At 40.5% G+C, this 27,055-nt stretch overlaps 1 protein-coding gene across 2 annotated transcripts in view; it reads left to right on the forward strand.

Moving 5' to 3' along the window:
- The window catches only part of RAB3GAP2 (RAB3 GTPase activating non-catalytic protein subunit 2), a 98,845-nt gene that overhangs the window by 18,507 nt on the left and 53,283 nt on the right, over window positions 1-27,055 (forward strand). For both annotated transcript variants that reach the window (XM_045876866.3, XM_045876867.3), the window contains exons 3-8: window positions 18,484-18,607; window positions 19,485-19,566; window positions 21,275-21,322; window positions 21,400-21,475; window positions 21,804-21,905; window positions 26,510-26,609. In XM_045876866.3, coding sequence (XP_045732822.1) covers window positions 18,484-18,607; window positions 19,485-19,566; window positions 21,275-21,322; window positions 21,400-21,475; window positions 21,804-21,905; window positions 26,510-26,609 — 532 coding nt within the window. The remainder of the gene's footprint in view (window positions 1-18,483; window positions 18,608-19,484; window positions 19,567-21,274; window positions 21,323-21,399; window positions 21,476-21,803; window positions 21,906-26,509; window positions 26,610-27,055) is intronic.

Raw genomic sequence — 27,055 nt, forward strand, 5'->3', positions numbered from 1 at the left:
AGGAGCAGGGAACAACTTTTTCAGAAGCCTCTAGAGAACCTTGCCTATCTCTCTTGGTCGGAATAATGCCAGACACTCATTTCTGAGCTGGTCACTGGCAAGGGATATCAGATTTTTCATCAGTCAGCCTTGCCATTCCCTGGAGTTGGAGGATTAAAGGGTCTGCTTCTCCTGAGGCCCATGACTATAGGGGAGGAGTTGATATCTGAACGAAATCAGGATTTTTTATGAAAAAGAAGAATGAACATACATATTGGATAGGTCTCCTAATCATCCCTGTTCCCAGCAGCTTATACTTAAGTGGGGAGAGAGAAATTTTTTCAAAAAGAGAGATAAAAGTATCAAATAGTGGTAATCAAAGTTACATAGAGGATTCAAATGGTGATGTGGTAGCAAGTGATCAAGGGACTACCATAGCTTGGGTGGAAGGCTTTTCAGAGGATGCGACATTTGAGCTGAGGTCTGAAAGACAGCAGGGAGCCAGTGTGGTGAAGATCTGGCAAAGAGCATTGCAGGCCAGGGCAACAGCTCATGCAGGGGCCCTATGGCAGGACTGGGCTTGGAGTTCAGAGGACATAAAGAAGGCCAGTGTGGCTTTGCAGGACTGAGAGGCTATGAGATGAGGTCAGAGAAGTAAGCAGGCCTGAGGTAAGGCTTTGTGAAATTGGAGTTTATTCTAAATGCGATTGGAAACTACACATAGCTGATTTCTCATTTTTAAAGTTCATCTTGGCTGCTTTTTGGAGTTGAAGTAGGAAGCAAAAGCGGAAGCAGGGAGACCAATTAGGAGCCTGTTGTGATAGTGTAGTTGAGAAATGATGTGGCTTACATTAAGGTGATATCAGTGAAAATGAGAAATTGATGGATTCAGAATAAGTTTTAGAAATAACAGTAAGACTTTCCTGTAAGTTGGTTGTGAGGGCTGAAGGGAAAAATAAAATCAGAATTAACTTCTTTGATCTGGGATATGGTGTGGAATAGGTAAAGCATACTTAATAAGATATTGATACTCCCCAAGACTGGGTAATAGGTACCATTCTCTTCATTTTTGTCAATGTTTGAAAATATCCATAAGTTGTTTTTTTTTTTTTTTTAAACCCTCCCAGATATTTGGCTTGAGCAGCTGGATGGATGGTGTGTGGTTTATTGAGTTGGGGAAGACTAACAGAATAGGTCTGGGGAAGAAGTGAAGGAGCATCGTGTTGTAGGAAGCAGAGCACGCTAATGTCATACAGATTTATAGAAAAGCTCCAAGGGGAGATGAGGAACCGGAAACCATTGCAGAAGGCCTCCTGGAGAATCGGGATGTGTTGAATAGGATGTAATGCAGCTCAAGGAACGTGGTTATGGCATCACTTTAGCAAACAAACACCTCGTTCCTTGCCCCTCTAGTGCTGTGTCAACATGGAGACTCAGCGGTCCTCTGTCTCTGTTTTTTACTACAGCTGATTGGCTTCTGCTTTCTCACGATTTAGACTGTTTCGTGGCTGTTATTTGTATCTTTCATTTATCTTGGATTCTTTTTCCTCTTTGTTTCACACCCAGAGCTCATATGAGGATTTGATGGGGTCTGTTCATCACTATCCAGTATTGGATATTTGCGGAGGGTGGGGCATAGTGTTCATGCCAGGCCACTATGTGGGATGTCAGTCTACCTATCAATGCTGCCCTCTGGCCGGACACCACCAGCAGTCTGGTTAGCTATGGCCAGAGTGGGGAGTGGAAGGAAAGGAGAGGAGAGGTACGTGTAAAGAAGGTTGGAGGCTCTGCATGGCTGGATATGAGCTAACCCCTCAGGGGGAGATGGCTGTGCTTTGAGAATTTCTCAGAAAGGGGTAGTGTAACTAGCAGCTACTTTGCATGTGGTGTTGGGTACATTTACTTTTAGTATTTATTTTCTAGAATCCTATAGCTAGTGACTATAATATGGCAAGCTCCCGAGTAAGTGTGAGGTTTTCAGGAATTACCTCACAGACATTGCATGTTAAAGTGGACACATGCATTTGTAAAAAAAAAAAAAAAAAAAAAAGAGAGGAGGTTCCACTGGGACAGTTATTGTAAAATACATAAGATGGTGCAGGTGCTGAGTTATGGAACTTACTTACAGACCCAGGGGCCCCCATCTTAAAGTGTCTGCTGTGCACAGTTGGTTCTTTTTGGAACGGATTTTTACTTGTGAGTGACGTAGTTGAGGAGTTGTATGTGAGGCTAGTTTTCCTCATGAACATCCGCTATGTTTTCTCTTCTAATTTTAAGGGGGTTCGTTGACTGTTGGGTGTCATAGACCTGCTTTTCGGCTCATCTAGCAGTGTGCCTTCCTTAAGCGTACACTTCCTTATGGTATTACAACCTAATACAGTAGAAAATTACTGCAACTACAATTTGGGGTCAGAGAAGCAATAGGCCTGAGGCAAAGCTTTATGAATTTGGAATTCTAAATGTGATCAGAAACCACATTATCTATTTCTGTTCGGGAAAGCTCACCTTCGCTGCTCTGTGGAATAGACTGTAGTGGGTCTTTTTATTAGTTGTGCCTCTCATACTTGTTAAGGTCATGGGCCAGTTTATTTTATAGTATTTCATTTTGATGCGCCACTGTTCCAGCTGGTTCTGGGCGATGGGGACAGTGATTCCTAGTTAGATTGTGTATGTTTTAACAGACTTCCTTTAAATCTGTTAAAGTGTGTCATCTTCTCTTTATTGGCAAGAATATCCTAAATCTAGGAATAACATCTTTTAACTGTGTCAGTGAAAAGCTGAAATATGCTTCTACTCATTCCAAAATACATTAACTTACATGTAGCCCATTTCTTCATTTGGATAAGATTTGAATGTTTACCAATGGTCCTCATGGATGAGGGTAGCTTGTTGTTCTCTTTGTCTTAACTGATGTGCTCACACAGCGGATTTGACGGCAAGTGAAAGAGTTGACAACAATTCTGGGTGTACCAGTCATTCCTAGCTATTCTTATTATCCTCCTATGAACCCTTGTACCTTGTCATGATTTTACGTACATGGTGAAGGAGAAGGTATTTGAATGACAACAAAAGTGGGGCAGGACAGTGATATTGAGACGTTTCCTGGGTGTTAAAATGATCTTGCTGTATTTAACAGTGCTTCTCTGAATTTGGATCCTGTCCTCAAGACAGCATCTTTGTTAAGGGAGACTGTTTGGTGAATGAGAACAAAAATGGCAGTGTGGCCAGGGGAAAAGGATATGACTTCTGCCTTACACTGCAGCATCATCTAGAATTGTCCACACATAACATCAGTATGAGGTTTTGCGGAGTAAAATGTTTTATACCAGGGCTATTAGAATGTTAACACAGCTGAGGTAAGAGACTTCTGTTATTTCTACTGCTGTCTAGGATTATGAACAACTCCAAAGGCATAGCCAGCTCTAGAGGCATAACAAGAGTCAGAGTAAATTTTGGCAGATGTATGAACTGCACGCTCTAGTTAAGGTAAGAGATATAGCCACCTCATCAGGATGGAGAGGGAACTTTCCGCTGTCCCTTGTTAGGAACAGACCGCAAGCTCAACACCTGCCTGCCCTGAGAGTCTCACTGGTAGGTCTTATCCACATTAAAGATGAGGCCAGTAGTGGAACAAGAGAAAGGTCTCGAAATCAATTTATGGCTGTGTCGGGGTGCTGTAACTGTGAAAACAGTGATAGGGTTCTCCACCGTTGGGCTGTGGTTCTGACCAGCAGAGGAGAGCAGCCTGGCATTAGAGAGCTGGTGTGTTTTGGTGCTCGGGGGACCGTGGTGGTGTGTAGGTGAACCACAGGCGGGGCGGCTCAGAGTAGAGAACAGCAGCAGCTACTGCCCTGGATGCTGACCTGGAGGCCAAGCGGCGCTGTCGCATCCAGCAGAAAACGCCGAAAACTTCAGGGTGCTTTTATCTCCACAAGCCTATAGCTCTTTGAGAGTAGTTTCTCATTTTTATGGCAGAAGAGAGTGTGGAGGGCTTTTATAATCAGAAAGATTTAGTACCAGTATGGACAAGGCTTTTTTTTTAAGAAAGGAGAAGCCTCTTTAGCTTTCTGTGATTCTGAGATGTCCACTGTAATAAGTGCTCAGTAAAGAAAGCATGTTCTAATATCCTTTATCAGTGGGAGCCGCCACAGCCAAGACAGTGTACATCCGTGACATGGGTAGGCTTAGGAACTTTAAGGATGGCTTCAGTTAGAGAAGAGGACAAATGTCTTTCTCCTGTAGATAGTTCATGTCCGTATGAGTCTGCTCGGCTGCCATAACAGAATATCGCAGACTGGGTGGCTTAATGGAAATGCATCGTCTCACAGTTCTGAAAGCTAGACGTTCAAGATCAAGGTGCTGTCAGAGTTGGTTTTCGGTGAAACCCCTCTTTCTGGCTTGCAGACGGACACCTTCTCACTGTGTCCTCACATGGCCTGTCCTTTATGTGCAAAGAGAGAGAGCAGTGAGTCCTGGTGTCCCTTCCCCTTACAGGGATAACCAATCTGTCAGATTAAGTCTCTGCCCTTATGACCTCAGACCTCATTGAACCTAGTTACCTTCTTACCTCCCAATAACAGTCACACTGGGGACAAGGGCTTCAACACATGAATTTAGAGAGGATACCATTGAGTCTGTAAAAATGCCCCAAATAATGGATCCATGTCAGGCATAACTCTTATGTGTGCAAGTGTGAAGAATAGGGTTTAGGAATTCCTACTTGCCCATGAGTAAATACACTAAAGAATTAAAAGGGCAAACAGACTTTCAAGATGGAAAAAAAAAAGGCAAAAAGATCTTCTTCTGTACTAACTTAATTTTAAGTGGACATCGTGAGAGATAGTGTCTTGCTTGGAGAAATTGGAAAAGAAGATGGTTGTACTAGGACATCTACCAATTAATGGTCCTATAATAAATAGTGAATAGCTTTGTTGTGTTTTTTACAGTGTTACAAGGGCTTTTAGTTGGGATTATAATTTGTTTGCTTTGGGAAAGAAGTGGTTATAGGGGGATATTTTGCCTACCCTCATGCTATAATGGAAATTGAGGCAGTTAAGGAAGAAGCTTGACAAGGTTTAATTTTAGTTGTAAGGCAGATTAATGAGCTTTCCTTCATTGGTGTATTGAGTCCAAAGGGTAGGAAGTATAGAGTCAAAGATTTCCTTGGCAGTGGTTTCTGGAACAGGAAGCACAGAAGGTTCTGGGTTAAGGCCCTTAGTGAAGGTAGAAAGTGTGGAAAATTTCCATTCAAGAGACACGTTAGAATGTGTTCCATCTGTTTGCAGAAAGTGATATAGTACAGTTTACAGAGGCAGTTTGATTTAGCAGATTAACAAGGAAAGCATGCTGGCCAGATAGAGGGCCCCAGAGAAATGTTTGTTTACAGACTGAGAAATAGGATATAGCATGACCTGATAAGAGATTCTTAGAACATTAATAATCTGGGATAATTCTGGAAAACATTTTGCCTTATTTTAGTGTCATCTACCGCACAAGAGACATAAGCACCAGATTGGCCAGAGGCAGAGGAGAGCACTCAGGTTATACTAAAGTTATGTTTTAGGTTTAAGTTCTTGTACAAAGAGGGAAGTGGCTACAGAGGTTCTTCTTACTGAGATGGGTTCTCATTGAGACTTTGGCATTTGACTGTTAGAAATACTACTTTTGTGGGGCAACTGGGTGGCTCAGTCAGTTAAGCATCTGACTTGGTTTCAGCTCAGGTCATGATCTCAGGGTCCTGAGGTCGAGCCTTGGGTCAGGCTCTGTGCTGAATACAGAGTCTACTTATCCGTCTCCCTCTGCTCCTCCCCCTGCTCTCACTCTCAAATAAATAAAATCTTAAAATACTCCTTTTGTCAATGACCTTCCTGTTAACATTAATACGGGCTGGGTCTTGCCTAGTGATTCTCAATTGGAGAGATGATTTTGTCCCCTCAGGAGGTATTTGGCAATGTCTAGAGACATTTTTGGTTGTCACAATTTGGGGGGCGGTACATTTCAGGGGATAGAGGCCAGGGATGCTGTTAAGCATCTTACATTGCACAGGACAGCCCTCCAAAGCAAACGGTTGTCCAGCCCAAAATGTCACTTGTCCCAGAGTTCAGAAATCTTGGTCTAGCCCATGGCTTTCAGTGTAACTCGATCCTTCTTTCTGCCATTCCTCCTGTTTCTAAAATCCCTTGGCTTTGGGGCGCCTGGGTGGTGCAGTCTGACTCTTGGTTTCAGCTCAGATCTGACCTCGGGGTCCTGAGGTTGAACCCTGTATCCAGCTCTGAGCTGAGTGCGGAATCTGCTTGAGATTCTCTCTCCGTCTTCCCCTGCCCCTCCTGCTCGTGCTCGCTCTCCAAAATAAATAAATAAATAAATCTTTAAAAAACATTAAAAAAATAAAATCCCTTGGCCTCTTTTGGGGGCTTTAAAACTTTTGGTCTACATGGCTATTAATTTGTTTTTAGTAGATTCTGGTTTGCTAGTGTGAAAAGTGCAGTTGAAAGATTGTTTGCCAACAAAGGTGAATGTAAGTAGTTCCTCAGTCTTTGGCCACAGATCAACAAGTAGTTCAGGCTCAGTCTTGGTGGCATTATTTATGTCTAAGTGTTTGAGGGAGACCTATCTTTAGTCTCCCTATTGTAGCTAACTACGACTTCTCCTTGCTCTTGCTTAGAGTTGGTCATTTTATTTTGCATCTGCTCTCCTCTGGCACTCCTGCTGGGTAGCTTGTTTGTGTTGGCTTAGTGATGGGCCTTCCTTGTCCTCTGCCAGGGAGGGAGGGGGAGGGACAGCGATCTGACTTTGCAGTGGGGGAAGGGGTCTGGAGACCTGACTGCGGCTCAGACCAGGCTTTGCCCTCACTTCCTCTGGGACCTGGTACCGTTCCTAAGCCTGTGGGCAGTTCTGTGTGTGGCTGGGCTTCTTGCTCCTCTTTCCTCCCTTCAGTTTTTAGGAGGTAGTTTTCTAGGGACTGGGAAATCAGTTGGCACCTGCCCTTCTGCTTTCTAGCTCTCAGAATTTTGCAGCTCCCCTCCCCATTCTTTTTGCCCTTACTGGCTTTTGTCTTTAAACTCTGTTACTGCTCTTTTTAGTGGGGTTGAGAACACTGGGGAGAGTGAGGGTAAAATTCATGTGTTTATTTCTCTCTTTATCGGAAGGTCCTATGGGCTTCATGTTCTACCCCTTCCTTTTTTCAGTTAATGTAATTGGGAGGTTTTTCCATATCTGCACCTGTAAATCATCTAGTTCTTTTAAAGGGATACTGAATATCTCATTTGTGTAGATGTACTGTGATTTATGTAGCCATACCCCTGTTGAGGGACATTTAGCTTTTGTTGGCTCTTTTTTTCTTTTTGTTTTTTCCTATCACAAGCAATGCTAATCATCTTTGTATCTGCCATGCATCTTGGTTGCATCATGATGGAGTCAGACTGCCTGAATTTCCCTCCTAGCTCTGCTCCTTAATGACCATGAAGTCTTGAGTAAATTATTTAACTTCTGAGTTCAGCATCCTCATTCCTGTTAGTGGGACCAGTAACACTATCAGACCCATAGGATCGTTAAGGCGGTTGTAGGAGATGTGCTTAGAGTAGTACTTGGAACATAGTAAGTGCTCAATAAGTGTTAGCCGTTCTTATTTTTCCTTTAGAATAAATTTCTGAAAGTGAAATTGCTAAAGTAAAAGGTATATGTACTTTAAATTTTTTTTTTTTTAAAGATTTTATTTATTTATTTGAGACAGAGAGAATGAGAGAGACAGAGAGCACATGAGAGGGGGGAGGGTCAGAGGGAGAAGCAGGCTCCCTGCCGAGCAGGGAGCCTGATGCGGGACTCGATCCCGGGACTCCAGGATCATGACCTGAGCCGAAGGCAGTCGCCTAACCAACTGAGCCACCCAGGCGCCCTGTACTTTAAATTTTAATAGAAATTACTGACTGGTGCTTCCAAAAGGCTGCACTAGTTTGTACTCCAAAGAGCAGTTAATATGAGACTGCTGTTCTTTCATGTGTGTTACAGAAATGAGAACAGCTCTGACCCAGTTGTTTTTTATCATGGACTATTGCTGTTGTTTATTTTGTGAAAACATTTCTCTGCACCCCTATTTTTATTAATACTGAGAAACAAAGACTATAAGAGGTGAGTGTGGTTTTTGGGGTTTTTTTGTTTTTTAACAGAGCCCTGCTTTTCTCGGGTATTTTTTGAAACTGTTAACCCCTGCTTTGTATCAAACTAATTATTGCTAAATCAGATTGGTGTAAATGTCATTTCAGTGTTTAAATTTTCATTTTTAAAGATGGGAGTATTGTTGGTCACCTTTTCACATTTTCACTTATAAATCTTTTTGGGGAATGTGTACTATTAATCTGTTTTTTTAATAAACACCAATAGCAATTTAAGGCCCATAGCATTTAGTTTGCTATTAGAGTATTCTGATTTATGTTGGGTGCTAATTGTTTCTTGCTTATTCGTCTTGTTTGTCCAACTAGATAATTAAGTTTTTGACCAGGAATTGTTTGGTGCTTTCCTATGTCCTATGGTGCCTAATTTAGTGCTTAGTATTAGACAGTTGTTCAGGAAATAGAGAAGTACGCTTTTCAGGTTTGGAGTTAATTGCAATTATTTGTGAAATGAATTTTCTACTAAAAATGATGAATTTGTTTTATAAAAAATGATTATTACAAAAATTCAGGTATTTCAGAAAAATACAAAGGAAAATAAACAACTTCCTAACATCTAAGAATAATTATCATTATTAACTTTAAGGGGTTATAAATGTAGGCATTTTGCTGGGGCTGTATATACATTGAGTCGTTGGATGAATGGGCACACAGAAAATTCTATAAAAATGGGTATATATATATATATACAATTTAAAAGTAAATAATAGAATTAATCCTACTTGAATTGATCAAGTAAAACTGTAAGAGTTAGTGAATTACAGTTAACTTCATAAGGTTAGGAAGAAAAGTAATTTTAAAAAGGAGATTAGAGTTGTAGGTTTCTGTCAGTAATTATATTTGTAAATTTTTTTCCTTTGGCTTATCTGTAATCAGATTTGTAATCAAATTTAGGAAGAGTTCTTGCCTTGCCCCCATTTTAATTTTGAAAAGACCTTAAGAGCTTTCATCTGAGAATTTTAGTCTATGTCAAGGTGCTGTATAGCTAGATACTCATCCCTGTTTTTAATCTATTTCGTATATTGAAGTTTTGTACAGCATTTTGTTTGGGAATGAAAGTCTGCTACCTTAAAAAATTTTTGAGAAACACTGAGCATTATGTATGTTAATCGCAGACTAGAAAAACGAGAAAAACCTATTTGTATAGCATCATTTACTGTTTGTGTTTCAGAATTACTGCAGCATTTAGGTCTCTTGGTTTAAAAAGTATATATGACTATTTTATGTCTACGATTTAGGTGGTAAATGACTTGAGAATTACATTGAATGTGCTGACTACTCTGTGATTTCACTGGATTTTACTCTCCACCACTGTAAGGTGTAAATGTCTATGAAAGTTAGCACAATGACAGTATAAATTGCAGGTGATAGACTTACTATGCTCAAGTCAAAACCTTTGAAAAACGATTCTGGCTACATCAATGGCCATGTAGTCACCCCAGTAGCTGATACACCAAAAACCATTTGCCACTATGTTTACAGACTGGTAATTTACCAGCTCTGTAGAGGCCAGACATAATTGAAAGGCTTGTTAAATTACTGCAGCTTTTTACCATCTGCTGCATTGTGACAGAATAATCAGTTGACAAATTTGTGGGCTTAAAATCAAAAGAAATAAATTTTTTAAAATATATGTTATGGCTCTAATTGTTTAGACAGAATTCCTTATAATGTTCATTGGTGGTGACTTCAATATTTGTGCATATTAAGAAACATTTTTACTGGTCTCAATTCAAAGAAAACTCCTTGAAGTTTAGGTCACATTTAAATAAAATTTTACGTTCTCTCCTTCCATCCCCCAAGCAGGGGTTGTTTTATAGCTAATGGATAAATTTAATGTTAACTTCAGTGACCAGGTAGGTACTGGTTTTTTGCAGAAAGCCAAGGTAGTCCTTGGTGGTGCTGTTTTTGTTTGTTAGTTTTTTTTTTTTAATTTCATGTGTTGCTTGGGAAATTAACTACCTTGTCAAATGATGGTGAATCAGTAGCTTCAGGAGAGCAGTATTAGTGACTGTAGTTCCCATTATTGTGGGGAAGGTTCTCAGAAAACCTATTTGGTAGGCAAATGCCCTTAGAGTAGAAAGCAAAATGGTAAGCTTGCATCTTGTTAGCCACTGAATGTGTACTGATGCTCTGTGTGACTTCATAGAGTGTTCTTTTTAGACCCTCTTTCCTGCCTGAGCTGTCCTGATGAACTAGAAATTTTGTGTAAGCTTCTTGTAAAACCCAGTGCTAGTTCCTTGGGATCCAGGGGATTTCGTCATCTCTGCTCTACCAACACTTTCATCCAGATACTTTTGCTTGGACTTGAGGTTCCCCCAAAAAATCTGACCCAGGAACTACTTCAGACAGACCCACACTCCTTCTTCTTAGTTTGTATTTCTGCTGTGAATATTTGTCTGCTCTCCTACCCGGTTCCTTTATCACCTCAGTCTAATTTAGGGCTCCCTGGCCCATCCCCCAGCCTTGCTTCTACCCTGTATTGCCTAGAGCAGTGCTTCTCAGCCCAGAGGCAGTTTTGCCCCCAAAGGGACATTTGGCAATGTCTGGAGACAGTGTTGGTTGTCACACTGAGGATACTACCGTACCATGAAGAATTATGCTACTCATAACGTCAAGAGTACTGAGAAATCTTGGCTTAGAGCAATGTATTTCAAACTGTTTATCTTGACTTTTGGGGATATCACTTTACTGTGTCTTGACCGGTACTTTTAAAAATAATGAAATAAAATAGGGGGCACCTGGGTGGCTCAGTCAGTTAAGCTCCTGCCTTCAGCTCAGGTCATGATCCCGGGGTCCTGGGATCGAGTTCCACATCAGGCTCCCTGCTCAGCCGGGAGCCTGCTTCTCCCTCCCCCACTCTCCCTGCTTGTGTTCCCTCTCTCGCTGTGTCTCTCTCTGTCAAATAAATAAATAAAATCTTAAAAAATAAAATAAAATAATGAAAAAAAATAGAATTTTGAAAATTTGGAGTACATCCCAGGTTGTAAGCGTAGATATTATTTTGGGCAACTTCTGTCTGTTTCTTTATGGAGCAGTAAGGAGGGAGAGGGAGGGGGAGACAAGAAGGGACGGGGGGAGGGGAGGAAGTGACTGAAATCAGTTGGGATGTAAAATGTAAAATCATTTTTATTGCTACTCGTTGAAGTTATTTTTTAAGTTTCAAAAAGTGTGCACACGAGAAAGAGAGCAGATCTGACCAGGTAGCCATACTGCTCAAAAAAAGCTTCGGTGACTGCGGGTATCCTCAAGATCAAGTGCAAGCACCTCAGCACAGTGGGTGAAAGCTCTTCGTCACCCACCTGTGCTGCACTGTCTCCTTTTACCTTACACTGTCGGACTCTGCTTTGACAGCAGCTCCTTGCTGGCTCGTTTGCCTCTAGGCCTTCAGATAGGTTGAGTTCATGGCTTTCTAGAGAAATAGGACATGGGGCTAGTCTGGGAACGTCCACCCCCTCTCCCTCTCTCCTGCTGCCCCCAACCTGGCTACTTTTTACTCTCCCAGCAGGAATTAGATAGGAATTACTTCCAGTAGGAGGATTTTTTTTGTTGTTTGTGCAAGCAAAGGACTTGAGGATACCTGCAGTCAATAAAGCATTTTTTGAGCAGTAAAGCTCTGGTCAGATCTGCTCTCTTTCTCGTGTGCACATTTTTTTTAACTTAAAAAATAACTTCCCAACCCCAGTCTGGTCTTGATGACCCTCCTGTGTTCCCCTGACTGACTGCTGTGTATTTGTCCATCTATCTTCCCCAGAGGAGGGAAGAACGTTAAGGCTGAGAATTCTCCTTTCTCGTCTCTCTGTCCTAACACAGGGCTGGTACATAGACACGCGGAGCCCTACTGGAGCATGTTGTGTAGGAGAGATTAAAGCAGGGAAAAAGATGTGAGGCCACTGAAGATTTGGTCATCCTCAGGGATTTTGACCCACAAACTCTTACCCCATTCTTCCTCTTATTTGGATTATTTGTCCATTCCCCTGATTTTTGAGGGAAGGAACCAGAGTTGCCAGGGAAAGTGTCAAGGACTATATGAATGTGTATTACTTTAAATTTATTACCGATGGCATTTGTGTGGTTAGCGACAATCCACTTACTCTTTCCAAGCCTTGGTTTCCTTTTCTGGACAATGAGGATTTTGAATCAAATGGTCTCTATGGTTCCTTCTGTTTCTTTATACGATTGTGTAATCCCGTCGGCTGGCTGAAAGAGATCATGACGCGCATGTGAGGGAGAGATTGTTGATCCCATACAGGCAAGCAGTTTTGGGGTCTTTGATCATACTGTCTTGTACCTACTACAATTTCTTAGTTAACTTGGTGATTAAAAAAAAATTTTTACAGGGGAGCCTGGGTGGCTCAGTTGGTTAAGCAGTCCAACTCTTGATTTCAGCTCAGGTCATGATCTCAGGGTCATGAGGTCAAGCCCCTGCTTAAGATTCTCTCTCTCCCTCTCCTTCTGCTCCTCTCCTCCCTCTCTCAAAATAAAAAAATAAATTTTTACAGTATGTTTCTTCTTCAGCTAAATCAGTGGCTCTCAACTTGGGGGCATTTTGCTCTGCAGAAGACACTTGGCAACGTCTAGAGACATTGGTGACTGTCCCAACTGGGAAAGTGCTATGCGCATTTGGTGGGTAGAGGCTAGCGACGCTGCTAAGCATCCCGCAATGCACGGAACAGCCCCCACAGTACAGAAGCTCCAGCCCCAAATGTCAGTAGTGCTGAGGCTGAGAAACCCCGAGGAACTATTAACCACCTGGCAAAGTTATAGTGCTTTCAAGGCAGAGCTTGATTTCAAATTTCTTAACATTTATTGCAGTATTCATGACTTTTTAAATGTAATAAATACTCCGTGTATGTCCACGTATTCAGTGTTTAATTATGTTGAAAGGGAGTGGGCTATTTCATGGCTCTCTTTAAAAAGAGACTCGTTGGGGGCCTGGGTGGCTCAGTTGGTTAAGCGACTGCCTTCGGCTCAGGTCATGATCCTGGAGTCCCGGGATCGAGTCCCGCATCGGGCTCCCTGCTCGGCAGGGAGTCTGCTTCTCCCTCTGACCTTCCTCCCTCTCATGCTCTCTGTCTCTCATTCTCTCTCTCTCAAATAAATAAATAAATAAAAATTAAAAAAATAAAAAATAAAAAATAAAAAGAGACTCGTTGAACAAGAATATTAAAGACCTGATAAGCCTTTGCGAAAAAGTTCCCGCAGTCAACTACGTGGCCGAATTGGATTAGGTTCGATCTCACTTGATCCGCATCCATGCTTCTTTACTTCAGTCACAGAGGGGTCCTAGCCTTTTAGTCTACAGGTGGAGGAGAGCTTCTCATCCTTCCTTTAGTTCTGGACACAGAGGCCGGCATCATCCCTGGTCACTCCCAGTGGCAACAGCGAGGAGAGCAGCAGAGCAGGGAAGATCCAGAGGGGCTGTGGCAGGTCCCTCCCTTCGAGGGACCAGCTGCCCGTGGCAGTGTGGAGTGGGAAGCAGCTCAGAGGTGGCAGTTTCCGTGAGCTCTGAAGCTTGAGTTCACAGCCCTGCCCCAGCTGTGTCACCGGGGGGAGGTTACTTGGTAAGTTTCTGTTTCTCCATCTCAAAACGGAGGGACTAACATAACCTTTCTAGATCACTGTGAGAACTAAGATTTATGTGTCAAGCACTTAGCACAGATATCGGCACGTGGTAAGTGTTTGGCAAATGTTGCAGCGACATCTTCCGAATCACCAGTACCCTGCCTGCTCATTGCCCTTGAGTTAGGTGACCAAACCCAAAGTCACGTCAGTGCCAAACACCTCTTGATAGGCCCGCTGTCCTCTACTCAAGAGGGTGTGGGAAGACTTTCTCTGTTGTGAGAAGAGGTATCACCTTACTGTGGCCTGATTTCTATATACCCCGTTGCTTGGGCACAAAGTGGCAGACACTGTAGAACAATTCAGGACACGTCCTTCTCCATCCGTTTGTTCTTTATTTGCCTTTGTATATAGCATGTTCATTGTTGATGTACCATCCTGATGTACCCAGGGATTTTTTTTTCTTATTGAGGTTGAGGATTTATTGAAAGAAATTCGATCTATATAAGGTTTCTTCTCCCACCCTCCCAGTGGTTTTCAGTTTTCAGATTTACTTCCTAATATTCTGGCACAATTTATACTGTTTGGCAAAATAGCTAATAAAGCTTATGGAGAAACAACCAGCTATGGTGAAACAACACATTTTTACCTCTGTTTATGATTTTGAGGATATTACTTATTTTTGGTTATGGTCATTAGAGGCTTTTAATCTTATTCAGTCTAATACATTGAGTGCTGTGTCTTAGGCACAAAGAATAGTGTCTTTGGAATTGCATGTGACCAGGAGCTTGTGGCTGTGTGGGTGTATAGCTGTTTTCCCTGCCCCCTCCGACCCCCGCCCCAAGTGACTGGGCGTCAAGAAGCTATGGAGCTTGTGTTAAGAGCTCACCACCATTGCATTTCATGATAAGCTGTCATCATGCCCAAACAGCAGGACTTTAGAACTAGGATTGCATGGCCTATCAAACCCTAATGATGATAATGTAATATCATCATATGGTAGTATTTTCTAACCTATTTTTAGAATGTGGACCTCCTGCTTGGACATGCCCCACTTTACTGTGGCAAACAGGGCAGATCTACTTTTAGTCCTTCTGTCCCAAGGACAGATGGAGAGGTAGAGAGGACGTAGAAAAGAAAGTGCAGTGAAGAGTGAAAGAGTTTGGTTTTCTCCCTCTTTCACTAAAACCTGAAAATGGTTGAAATGCTAGAAAGTAGACTGCTAATTCACATGAAGTTTTTCTGGCTTCATGTTACTAGAAAGGTGCATTTATGAGGTTGCTAAGCAGGGTTAGGCACGTAACCAGTGATTGTGGAGTAGTTTCTCTGAATTTGCGTCCAAGTAAGTGCTGTTTCCCGTGCTTTATCTTGGTTAGTTCTTATGGGGCAAAATTCATGCTTGCTTCTGGGAACGCGTGTAGTCCACTTGCTGGGATGGTGGCAGACAGAGCTGAGTTCTCATCCCAACTAAGAGGGTAGTATTTGTCCCTTTTTACATCTCTCTAACTTGTATTTTCCATGGGTATGTCAACCAGAATCTTGAACTGCTAAATCTTAGTATTACTTAAGGGAAACACTCCAGAGGATACTATCACTTAAGGATGTATTGCTTAAGGATACTAGCTTTGAATCGGTTGCTCAGTGGCATACAGGATTGTAGGTTATTCCAATATCTTTGCAAATACCAGAAAGGAGATATGGAAATGCTGTTTCCACTCACCTGTGTGTCAGTGGGCTGTGCAACGTGTGGACTTGAGGAGTAATATCAAGCCTAGGCTTGGCCAGTTAGAAGGCTTGGAGTCTAGTGTGGTAGAAATGCAGTCACAGAATCAGTAGGTAGCAGAGAATAGTAAGATGTTTGATTGCGATAAGTTTGAAAGAAGATAAGAGTCAGAGTAGGATGGAGGGTTAGGAACTGGAACTTGGGACAGAAAGATAGAAAAGAGAGGGAAAGTATTTTTGAAGGAGTGCCTGGAGAAGTGTCTCAAGGATACACTGGCTTACCTGTTCAAGTAGTGTCCTGTGGGAAGGTTAGCCTGGGATACAGTGATAAGTAATGGTAATCCTTTGAGAAAAGACTTTCATTGACTAAGAGACTAGAGTCAAATCCCAGGCGAAGACAGTCTTCTCCAAGAGCTGTTACAGCTATCTACCAAGGTGAACAAGCAGAGTGATGGGGTGGAAAGATCACGTGAATTAAATATCAGGAAGCTTGGGTTCTAGTTGGGTTCTGACACTGATTCTGTGGCAGGGGAGCAAATCTTTAACCTCCCCCAGACCCTGTTTTCTTTATTATAAAATGAGGTTTTGAACCAGGTAGGCTTTAAATGCCTTGCATCTTTGTATTTCTTTTACTCTTTGTCTTTTCAGCAAATATAAACATGTAGATCTAATCCTTGTTAGTGGCATTATCTTGAAAGCATAGAACAGAAACAGAAATAATGTGCTTTAATGGAAAGTAACTTTTAGATAATTTTGGGGATCTATTGTTTGAATATCATTTTGGAAGTGTGATAAAAGGAAAAAACCTGATTTATAGAACTTGCTAAAATTTGAGCTGTATCCTTTTTCTGGAGCAGTGTGTTGATTCTTTTTTATTGCCCTGAGATAGAAATTTTAAGGTCAGAGACTAGAAAGAGTTTTAGGCACCCCTGATTTCTTCTCACAGTACTTAAATATCCCTGTGTTGACTTGCCCTGCTTCTAGCCGCCTACCTGAAGATGAGCTACTCTAATCACTTGAAAAGTCCTGAATCTCAAAGTTGGCACAAGTGGAATCTCTGTTATTGGACAGGGAACTCAGGGCACTGTTGCCTTCAGCTCACCAGTGAGCCACTATGAGGAGTCTTGGGTGCATGCAGGCTGAACAGAGACTATTCTACAGAAATTATAGGCTCAGGGAGAAATGAACTACAACTAACCTTTACCTTATTAGTGTTCTCTTTAGGGGATTAATTTTCTCCCTTATTTGTATGTAGAAAAGTACACATTAACAGCAAGATGGATAGCTTTAAATTCCGTAGAAAAATAGAGCTTTAATAAGATGAGGACTTTTTCCAGTATTTCCTCTTCTTTCAAGAGAGGGTGCATGCAGCTTCCTTAGCTTGCTCACCTTGCATAAGAAGAAGGTTCCAGATCAATTTGATTCCTATTTGCTAAGTTTTTTAAAAAGCATAAATGTGTGAAAGAAAGAAAGAAAGAAGGAAAAGAGAAAAAAGAAAGGAAAAGAAAAGAAAGAAAGGAAAAGAAAAGAAAAGAAAGGAAAAGAAAAAAGAAAGAAAGGAAAAGACAGGAAGAAGACAGCCTGCATCTCCTCCCCTCTCTCCCCATTTCCCTCTGATTAATTCAGTGTAAGAGCCACTGGGTAGGGCTGAGGTAGGAGTCCGCATGACATAAAGCTTAGAAGCTATAAGAGAATAGATGGATAATTTACCTGCATAACATTAAAAAAATTTCTACATGGAGCAAATTAAGGTACCACATGGACTGGGAAAATGTTACAACTCTTATGTTCAAAAGGCCAATTTTCTTTGTATGTAAAGAATATATACAAATAAAGAAGAAAACGAGTAGCAACCCAACAGGAAATCTGCAAAGGAAAGGAATAGACTTGTCCTGTTCTCATTAATAAGAAGACAGTATACTGAAATACCGTTTTTCACCTGTTACATTGACAAAGATCCAGAGTTTAAGCCTCTTTTGAAAAGTCTGTGGGGGAAGCAAGCACTTTCAAAACTTGCTAATCAGATTATAAAATAATACCACCTCTTTGGAGCACAATTTGGAAATATCTAGCAAATTTACTAACACATACTACCTTTGACCTGGCAATTTCACTTGTAGCAGTTTATCCTACTAATATACTCCCGCACAAACTGACAAGAGTATAAGGTTATTCACTGTATGATCATTTGTGGTGGCAGAAGAGTGTAGACGTCGCAGATGTCCATCAATAGGGGACTGGTTAAATAATTTACGGTGTGTCTGTACATGGGAATACTATGCAGCCTTTAAAAAATAAACTTCCTGGGGAATGAAGTCTAAGATATATGTTAAGAGAAAAAAAGTATAGAGAAGTATGTGTATAATGTGCTACCATTTGTATAAGAAAAGGGAGGGGAAGGGGAGTCATGTATTCGCTTGTATGTTCACAAAGTATCACTGATCATACTGGTTGTTTCTAGAGGGAACAACTAGGAGGCTAGAGTACTAGAGTCAGAGAGAGACTTTGCAAAGAAGACCTTTTTAGATCTCTTGAGTTCTTAACCATGGGGATTGTCCTCTTTGTAGTTATTTTATAAATAATTTTTCAATTAAAAATGAAAACACCTTCCAGTTCAAATGAAGGAAAGAGTATCAAGTTTATCAAATACTTTTACAGATTCGACAGTCATAAGCATCAGGTAATTTTTTCTTTGCTGTGTCGCTGCAGATACCCTAGTGGTATCTCTGGAATTGGATTATTCACTAAATTTCCTAATAGTGAATCATTCCTGGAATGATTCCTGTGTGACAGTCTTTTAATGTCTTACTGGTTTATATGTGCTTATGTTAAAACTTTTTGCATTAATATTCAAAACTGAGATTAGTTTTGGTGGCTATTTTCTTTACGGGTCTTTGACATGTTTTGATAAGGAATATTATTGAGACTTTTAAAAAGAAATGGGAAGATTTCCTTTTCCTTTTTGTTCCCCCTCGTCCCTCAAGGCAGAAAGGCTGAGATGCAGTACTTTCAATATTTTTGCATACACTGTAATTGAAGTTGTTACCCACAGGAAGAAGAAGGAAATACTTGCAAAACACAAAAAACTTCCTGGCTGCAAGATTGTGTTTTATCCCTGTCTCCAACCAATGATCTTATGGTTATAGCTCGAGGGCAAAAAGCGGTTTTTCTTGTGCGTAAGTACTCTTTTCGGTGTACTTTATTCTAATGCATAGAGTAGGACAGAAATGGATTAGATAGAAAAAATGTTATTTATGTTGGATGCGTTGTATGGTGGCCTTATAGTCTATAGTGTATTTCACATATTGTATAACATTTTTTATTTGTGTGTGTGTGTGTGTGTGTATTTTCTTTCCTTCTTTCTATTGTTTGTTTCCTATTTTTCTTTCTTGACTGCTTATACTTGAACTGTGGCTCTGTTGCCCGTCAGAGGCCAAACTGATCATTGCCCAGTTCTTGCAAGGGGCAGTCAGAACTAAAAAGGCTGCTGACACCTTTTTAGTAATAATGTGAATGAGGTGATTTTCAACTATAATTTGAAAACTCATTGGACTCTAGTTTCTTATTTGGGGCATACATTTTCAGCTCATAATTTTTGTTGAAGATTAAAATTAAGGTTTACATAAGATGAAAAACCTCACTGATCAAAATCAGATCATATATTAAATGGCTGTGGAGTGGTCTTAAAAGCAGGTTTATCCTCCTATAGCATAAATCTAATAGAAAAGTGTTCTCTGTCATCTGAAGATGAAAGTCATTTTATAAATACAACAGATGGGGAGATGAGGTGGTATATGAGAATCAATAACTTTATTCTGCAAGAACTAGGACATTAGATGAATTTAATTGGAGGAAGGAGAGACTAAAGGCAAGTAAGTAGCCTGGGTTGAGTTTTATCAAAATCTTATAAAATTTTTTCTGTGTTTACCCAAACCCATTAATATAGAATAATTACATTCTGTACACATTCTAAAGGGAAACCATGAAATTCATAAATCACTGTTTAGTATACTATAGTTAAAGTGATTTTATATGATAACCTATTTTTTTCAGCAAAATGGAAATACAGCGATAAAGGAAAGGAAGAAATGCAATTTGCTATTGGCTGGAGTGGTTCTTTAAATGTCGAAGAAGGGTAGGTACCAGTTAATTTTTTTTGTTTCTCTGTGCATTAAATGTGTATGTGAAATTGTTTTACTTATAAGTGAGAAGTTTCATCACTGGGATATTTAGTGACTATTCATCCCAACTTAGAGGTTATAGAGCATGATTTGGCCAGCAAATTTAAATTTTACTCATGTGATTTCTTTTTTTTTTTTAAACTCCTGTTTGCAAAGGAGATTTAAAGAAGAACTCAGAGAGAATCCCATTCTTTCTCGTTTTGTTGTTTCCTGTGTTCTTCATTACTAATTTTATTTATCCAAAAAGTCAAAGGCAGTCATTGTCTTCTCTGCTTGGGTAGCATTGGCCTTGTACTTAAAGGGGACAGTGTTACATTAATTCTTAAAACTCACAAGTACTTCAGAAAGGCAAGTTGGTAAATTCACATTTCTAAATGACCCAGTAAGGTGGTTCTCTAGTGTGATTATATGAAGGAGCTGCTAACCTGGAACCTGTTTTCACCTAAATTTTTATGACTGAAAACTTTCAGATGAGAATGAGTAAGATACTTCAGACTTTGGATTCAGATAAAAGACAACCAAGTGGAAGCCCATACATAGGACATGCTTGGCACATCATAGATACTCACTGGAATGTTTTCTGTCTTACCAAAATAAATGATAATATTTCTCCTTAAGTCATTTAGTCTAACCATTTTGAAGACATTTAATTTCTTTCAGAAATGCAAAGCAAACATAATGGCTCAATTACTTGAAAGGCAACAAACAAAAAGATTAATTTTGTACAGTGGTTCCCTAATACGATGTATGAGGCAGGAGTGTTTATAGTATCTTGAATAAGCTGGTGATTGATGGGTCCTGAGGGTTGACAGGTTAAATTAAAGTCAGTAGGAGTTATTTTAATTTTGAGGCTTAGTCTCTGAGCTCCTGACAGATTTTTCAAGTCCACGTGTCACAAAAAGAATCTTTTAGGGAACATCCAGCCAAGCATGTGCTTGGAAATGGGTTATCTGGGACAATTTCTGCAAAGTATTAAGGAAGAAGCCAACTAGTTGAAATGCATTTCGTCCCTAGAATATGTACTTGCAGGATTATGGTTTGCCTGAAATGTGACTGACATTCCTCCCACGCTCTGCCCAATCAGTGCTTAGCTGATGCAGAATAGAGGGTACTGCAGGAAATGACTGGTGATGATTTGCTAGTTCTCAGTTCTCTGTATAATCAGTTGTGTATGGTAAAGTTTTTGCTTTCTCTTGTGCTTTTTATAACACAGAATGAAAAAATACTGTTTTTTATTAACTTCCAAGTGAATGTGACATTACCTTTCATGTGAATGATTTTTTTATTTTTTATTTTTAAGGGAGAGAGCAAGCATGCACACGTGCGAGGTAGGGAGAGGGGCAGGACAGAGGGGAAGAGAGAGAGAATCTTAAGCAGGCTCCAGGCTCAGCACAGAGCCCCATGGGGGCTTGATCTCATGACCCTGAGATCATGAGCTGAGCCGAAATCAAGAGTCAGATGCCGAACCAACCACACATTCATGTGAATGATTTTTATGATTCAACTTACTGTGGAGTTTTACTGTATTTTTACTTATGCCTTGAATAGAACTGGTCCACAGAGCTTATCTTCCACCGGTTGCCCTTTAACATTAAATTATAGGGAAATAAAAGTAATTAGTAAATTCATCAGGTAAGCATATGATTTTGTTTTCATTTTTAGAGAACGTGTAACCAGTGCTCTATGCATCCCACTAGCAAGCCAAAAGAGGTAAGGATAAATAAGTTATTCGTTTTCTTTGCTTTGATTTATGAGCTTATTAAGATCATAAACTTTGTTTGTAACAGGAGTTCCACAGGGCGTCCTGACTGGACCTGCATTGTGGTGGGCTTTACCTCAGGTTATGTACGCTTCTACACTGAGGTGAGTGGAGTGTTGAGCAGTTAGAAAACAGCACTTGGCTGGAATATCTAGTTATGCATCCCCATTATCCTTCTTTGTGACTAATTACCTGCCGCTTGGGAATGTGGAGTTGCTACTTCATGAGGGTGGAAGCAGGGCCCGGGGGGGTGGGGGAGTTGTGGTGGAAAGTTCTGGTAGCACTATAGAGAACAGAAGCTGTATTCTTCTGAAAGAGAGTGTCTGATATCCATGGAAAACAGTGGGGGAAATGACACTCTTTGCCTGGTCATACCTGTTCAGGTCTACTGATGAGGAAATAAGCAGGGCTCTTCTCTGTGCTTCCTCCTAGAATGGTGTGCTCTTGCTTGCACAGCTTCTGAACGAAGACCCAGCACTACAGCTGAAGTGCAGGACCTCTGAAATCCCACGGCATCCTGGCGTGACTGAACAGGTAGCTTTATAAACGACTGTGTTCAGAGGGACCATGGCTTTACTTCGAAGTCGTGTTTTCTCTCTTTTTTAGGAAACTCACAGGTATCTTTGTCTTGTGGCATAGTTAGCTGTACTCTTATGTTCTAGAGATACAGCCTATTTATAACTGAGGCAAGAACTCCAGTCTTGCTTTTACTTATTTAATGAAATACCTTACATTTTGTTCCACAATACAGTAAAACACTTTAGTCAGAAGCCCAAAAGAGTTCCTTATAGTTGGAATTTGAGAGCGACTTAAGACACAGATGTGGTATATATGTTTTTTATTTGGATTTAGGTGTCAAAATTATACACAATAAAAGAAAAAAGTTCTGGCTGTATTTATTTATTTATTTTTAAAGATTGTATTTATTTATTTGACAGAGATGTAGTGAGAGAGGGAACACAAGAAGGGGGGAGTGGGAGAGGGAGAAGCAGGCTTTCGCTGAGCAGGGAGCCCGATGCGGGGCTCGATCCCAGGACCCTGGGATCATGACCTGAGCCAAAGGCAGACGCTTAACGACTGAGCCACCCAGGCGCCCCTCTGGCTTTATTTTTAATACTACTACTACATTGTACTTTCCTGTTTCTCAGAAAGGCAGTGAAGTTTTTGTTTATAGTGGAAAATAGATTCACTGAACTGAAGATTTGGACAGAAAATGATTCTGTTTCGTATCTAAGGCTCTCCAAATGTACAGTTTTCACTTCGCAGGTGCTGTGTGAGAATTTGATAGTCTCACAGTAAAAAAAAAAAAATTGTAGAGCCACATAAACTAATATGCTCTTCTTTGGCTCACAGTATACATCGTCAAATTATGTAAATATGCCTGCCTTCTTTTTACTATCCTGCTTCCAAAAGGTTTAAAGTAAACAGATGCATGTATTGTGTACCTGTGTGGACTTAAATTGTATGAGGGATGGCCTGAAGCTATGGGGACTGGAGCTGTAGAAGAAACTTAATCTAGTAAGAGAGACAAGACTAATTCCTATTAATACCTTTGAATGAGTTAATCAATAATACAAAGCAGTACCTAGTCAACTGCTATTTTACATGGCCAGAATAGATTCTGTACAAGTGGGGGAAGGGGAGCTCAATTAGAATGAGGACAGTAAAAGAAACTTTCATTGAGCAGGCGAGATTTGAATTAAGCTGTGAATAATGGTTATAGAATAGGAAAAGAGGGGGAAATATTTTAGGTAATCAGGAGAACCATGAAGGGAGATTCAAATGTAGGACTGTGTATGAGACAACAAAAGAAACCTAGGTCAGTAAATAGTGAGAAACTGTTGAATAGGCAGAGTGGCCACATTTTTCATAAATTTGAAAGCTGAGTAAAAATCAGAATTGATTCAGATGAGCAGAGTGACTGAAGATGAGAAGGAAATGATATATCAAAGGGATATTGAAGGACTCTTTCTTCAGGAGGAACTGGAGTTTGAGAGTCTGGAATCGAGGAGGCTAGTTATCTGACTTTTTGAAGTTATCTGTATCAGACGTGCAGTGTCAGGACAAGACTCTGTAATGGCTGTGAAGAGAGAAAGGACCAGTCCAAAAATCATTTTACAGGAACAATGGACATGACTGGTTATTGTATAAAGACCTAGTGAAGAGGAAAGTGAGTTGGCTCTAAGACATCCGTGCTGAGGAGTGCCACTGACAAAGTTGGAAGAGAAGACTGCTTTGGCAGTGAATTAAGGTTATTAAATTTGATTTTGGACATGTTGAGTTTGAGGTGATGGTAGGAAATAAAATGAAAATACCAGGACGGCTGTAATGATTCAGAATTCCTACACAGGTACAGAGACTAGATTGAAGAGTGTGGTAAGTCCTAGATGATGAGGGAATTCTTCCAAGTAAAGGATACAGGAAAATACAACTGAAGACTGAAAACTTAAATCTTGTTTGTTTATTTTTTTTTTATTTTTATTTATTTGACAGAGAGAGACACAGCGAGAGAGGGAACACAAGCAGGGAGAGTGGGAGAGGGAGAAGCAGGCTCCCCGCAGAGCAGGGAGCCCGATGCGGGGCTCGATCCCAGGACCCTGGGATCATGACCCGAGCCGAAGGCAGACGCTTAACCGACTGAGCCACCCAGGCGCCCCGAAAACTTAAATCTTAATAATATTCACCATCAGAAGATAGGAGAAATAAAACCATTGAATGAAATGAAGAAGGAGCTCTTGGAAATCTAAGAAGATAATCTGTTCATTAAAGATACTTCTCAAGAGCTGTTTTTTTATTTTTCTATTCTCTGGATAGTGAAGGTTCTTTAAACCCTTTAAGCTTGCTTATGTCTGTACTACTCTCTTGTTTTTAGAGCGGGTGGAAAAAAATCACTTTTAAATACTATTTGTGAGTCAAGAAAATCTATTAGTTGAAAAATAATTCTTACTGAAAGGAGACAGAAGTCTTTGTTGTTACTCTGTATTCTACATATGTATCTTTGGATCTGATACATCAACTTATACATCAAATGTACCTATTTGCTTCTTCTTCATTGTACTCCCACATCTACGAAAGATCACAGAGCAGATTTCCTGATTCAGTTCTGGGGGCAATGAGTGTAGTAGAAGTGACCGCAGGTCATTGCAAACGATTCCAAAGAGAGAAGACCTCTTTCTGGAATGTCAAAGAAGTTCCTTCTGTGTCTTCTGCACAAAGGTCTCTGTCATCTAGCATAATTTCTGCAGCTTTTGGACCATTGGTGTTCGTATTAGTACCTTCTTCAGGAGGGCTTTCTGGTTTTGGAGATAACTGACTTGCTGGTGATTAGCTCCAAGTCAGTGAGGAGGCTCTTGGCCTGCTGTCATGGTCAGTGGGCCATCCAAGCTTAGCCTTGCAAACCTGTCACATGAGCACCCATGCCACCTCCTTTCTCCTGGCTCCTCTCCCTCGTGGCCCACAAATCTCTCTTAAAAATGGAAACAGCCTACTGGTTCAGTAGAAAAAAGGACAAGACCGTTCTCACAAGAAGAAATATAATTGGTCAAAAAGCGTATGATAAAATTTTGAATGTAAATAATAACCTAAGAACTATAAACCACTACATTTGGATAACTTTTCATCTTTCATATTGACAAAGATCAAGATTTACAAAACTGTTAGCAACAGTATGGAGAAACAGGCACTCTCGTGTATTGGTGGAAGTGTAAACTGACAGGTACTTTCTTGAGGGCAATTTAATAATATGAATGAAAATTGAGAATACTCTATGACCCAGAGATCCAGTTGAAGAAATATATAGCAACGTGAGAAGATATACACAGAAGAATGTTTATTGCAGTGATGTTTATAATAATGAAAATGTATTAATTCATTCATAAATATTTAGTTACTGCCTATTGTGTGCCCAGCCCAGTTCTAACCACTGAGAATTCCTTGGGGAACCAGACACCCCAGGGATCCTCCTATCATGGAGCTTTTAGTTTGGGGATGGTGGAGAGAAACCAGCAATAGACAACTAGAGATAGTAAGATAATTCCAGTGTCTGATAGGTGCTAGGAAGGAAATAATCATGTTGATGAGATGATAATGAGGCAGGAGAACGGAGGTGCTTGTTTGATTTAGAGGCTCAGGAGCAGCCTCTCTGTGGGACTACATTAGAGCTGAGAACTGAATGATCAGAAGAATTGGGCAGGTGACAATCTGGGAGGTAAGGTCCAGGCAACATTCAGAGCACTGAGATGATGATGGTCATTGTTCAAGGAGCAAGGGGGGCGGGCAGGGAGAGGTGAGATGACCTTAGAGATGGGTACCCCATCTTGCAGGCCTAGGTAAAGAGGCCAGGCTTTTTTTTTTTTAAGATTTTATTTATTCATTTGAGAGAGAGAGCACAAGCAAGGGGAGAGCCAGGGGGAGAGCGGGAAGCAGGCTCCCCGCTGAGCAGGGAGCCCAACATGGGGCTTGATCCCAGGACCTGGAGATGATGACCTGAGCCGAAGGCAGACACTTAACCATCTGAGCCACCCAGGCACCCCTAGGCCAGGCTTTATTCTGAGTGCAGTAAGAAGCTGTTGGAGAGCCTCAGTCAGTAGATTGGTTTGATGTGCTGTGTCTCCCAAACTGAATGTCCATCACTAAGAGCTCATTCACTATAATTTGGAACATATGATCCAGGACTGCGGAGCCACAACAGAAAATGATTTGCTCACTAACTGAAAAGGAAAAATATCATTGACCTATTGAGTAATAAAAAGCACATTATACTGTATACTTTTATATATTGTTTGTATTTGCACAATGACTATATTTCATTTTCATGAAATTTGTCCTTTTTTTTTGTTAATCTTACCACCTATCCTGAAAGCATTATATATCATGTATAAAAAGCGTATTTGAAAAGAATTTTAAGTACTTGGGCAAAAGGCGTTCTGAAATTAATTTTGCCTTTATTTTTACTTTTCCTTTGCCTGATAATGTCTTGTGCGATGGGTGGTTGACAGTTATTTCTGTTTTTCATTAATATTTTCATAGTATTTTCTATTTTTCATTAATCCTGACATTCAGCTCTAATACAAAAGTAGATAAGTTCTTTTGGCAATGATGAAAATATATTATTTTCTTCTTTCTTATTTCTTTAATAGAATGAAGAGTTGAGTATCTTATATCCAGGTGCCATTGTGACTATTGATGGATTTAGCCTTTTTCAGTCTCTTCGTGCTTGTCGAAATCAGGTAGCAAAAGGTAATTTTTTGGCGAGACGGATCTAACTTCTAACGTCTTACTTAATTTAACCTACTTAGAGAATTAAACATGTGCTCGACATTAAAAAGGCCTCTGTACTAGATTTACAGAAAAAAACCCTGCTACTGTAGAGATGGGAGTGCATTGTTGGGTAGATTGCCTAGTAAGATAAAGGCAAGGACTGAAAATCTACTCTCTACGTATTGGGGTAAGGGAACCAAATTTCTCACTAGATCAGCAGCTCTCGGGCTGGTGTGCTAGAATCCTGTGATTCTACATTGCTTCCATCCTCACTGAGGGTAAAGATACCACTGTGTGCAGGGGGAGTTTTCCCCTTGGCAGGCAGGACCCAACAGGGAGTCAACACCAGCTTCTTTTTGCTAACCTGGAACACTTCTGAATGGACTAGTTAGAGGCCTGAACAATGTGTATATGGACAACTACAT

The sequence above is a fragment of the Mirounga angustirostris genome, unplaced genomic scaffold, assembly GCF_029215605.1.
Source record: "Mirounga angustirostris isolate CCGP_5_RB_7025 unplaced genomic scaffold, mMirAng1.0.hap1 SCAF_6, whole genome shotgun sequence".
In the NCBI taxonomy this organism is placed as follows: Eukaryota; Metazoa; Chordata; class Mammalia; order Carnivora; family Phocidae; genus Mirounga; species Mirounga angustirostris.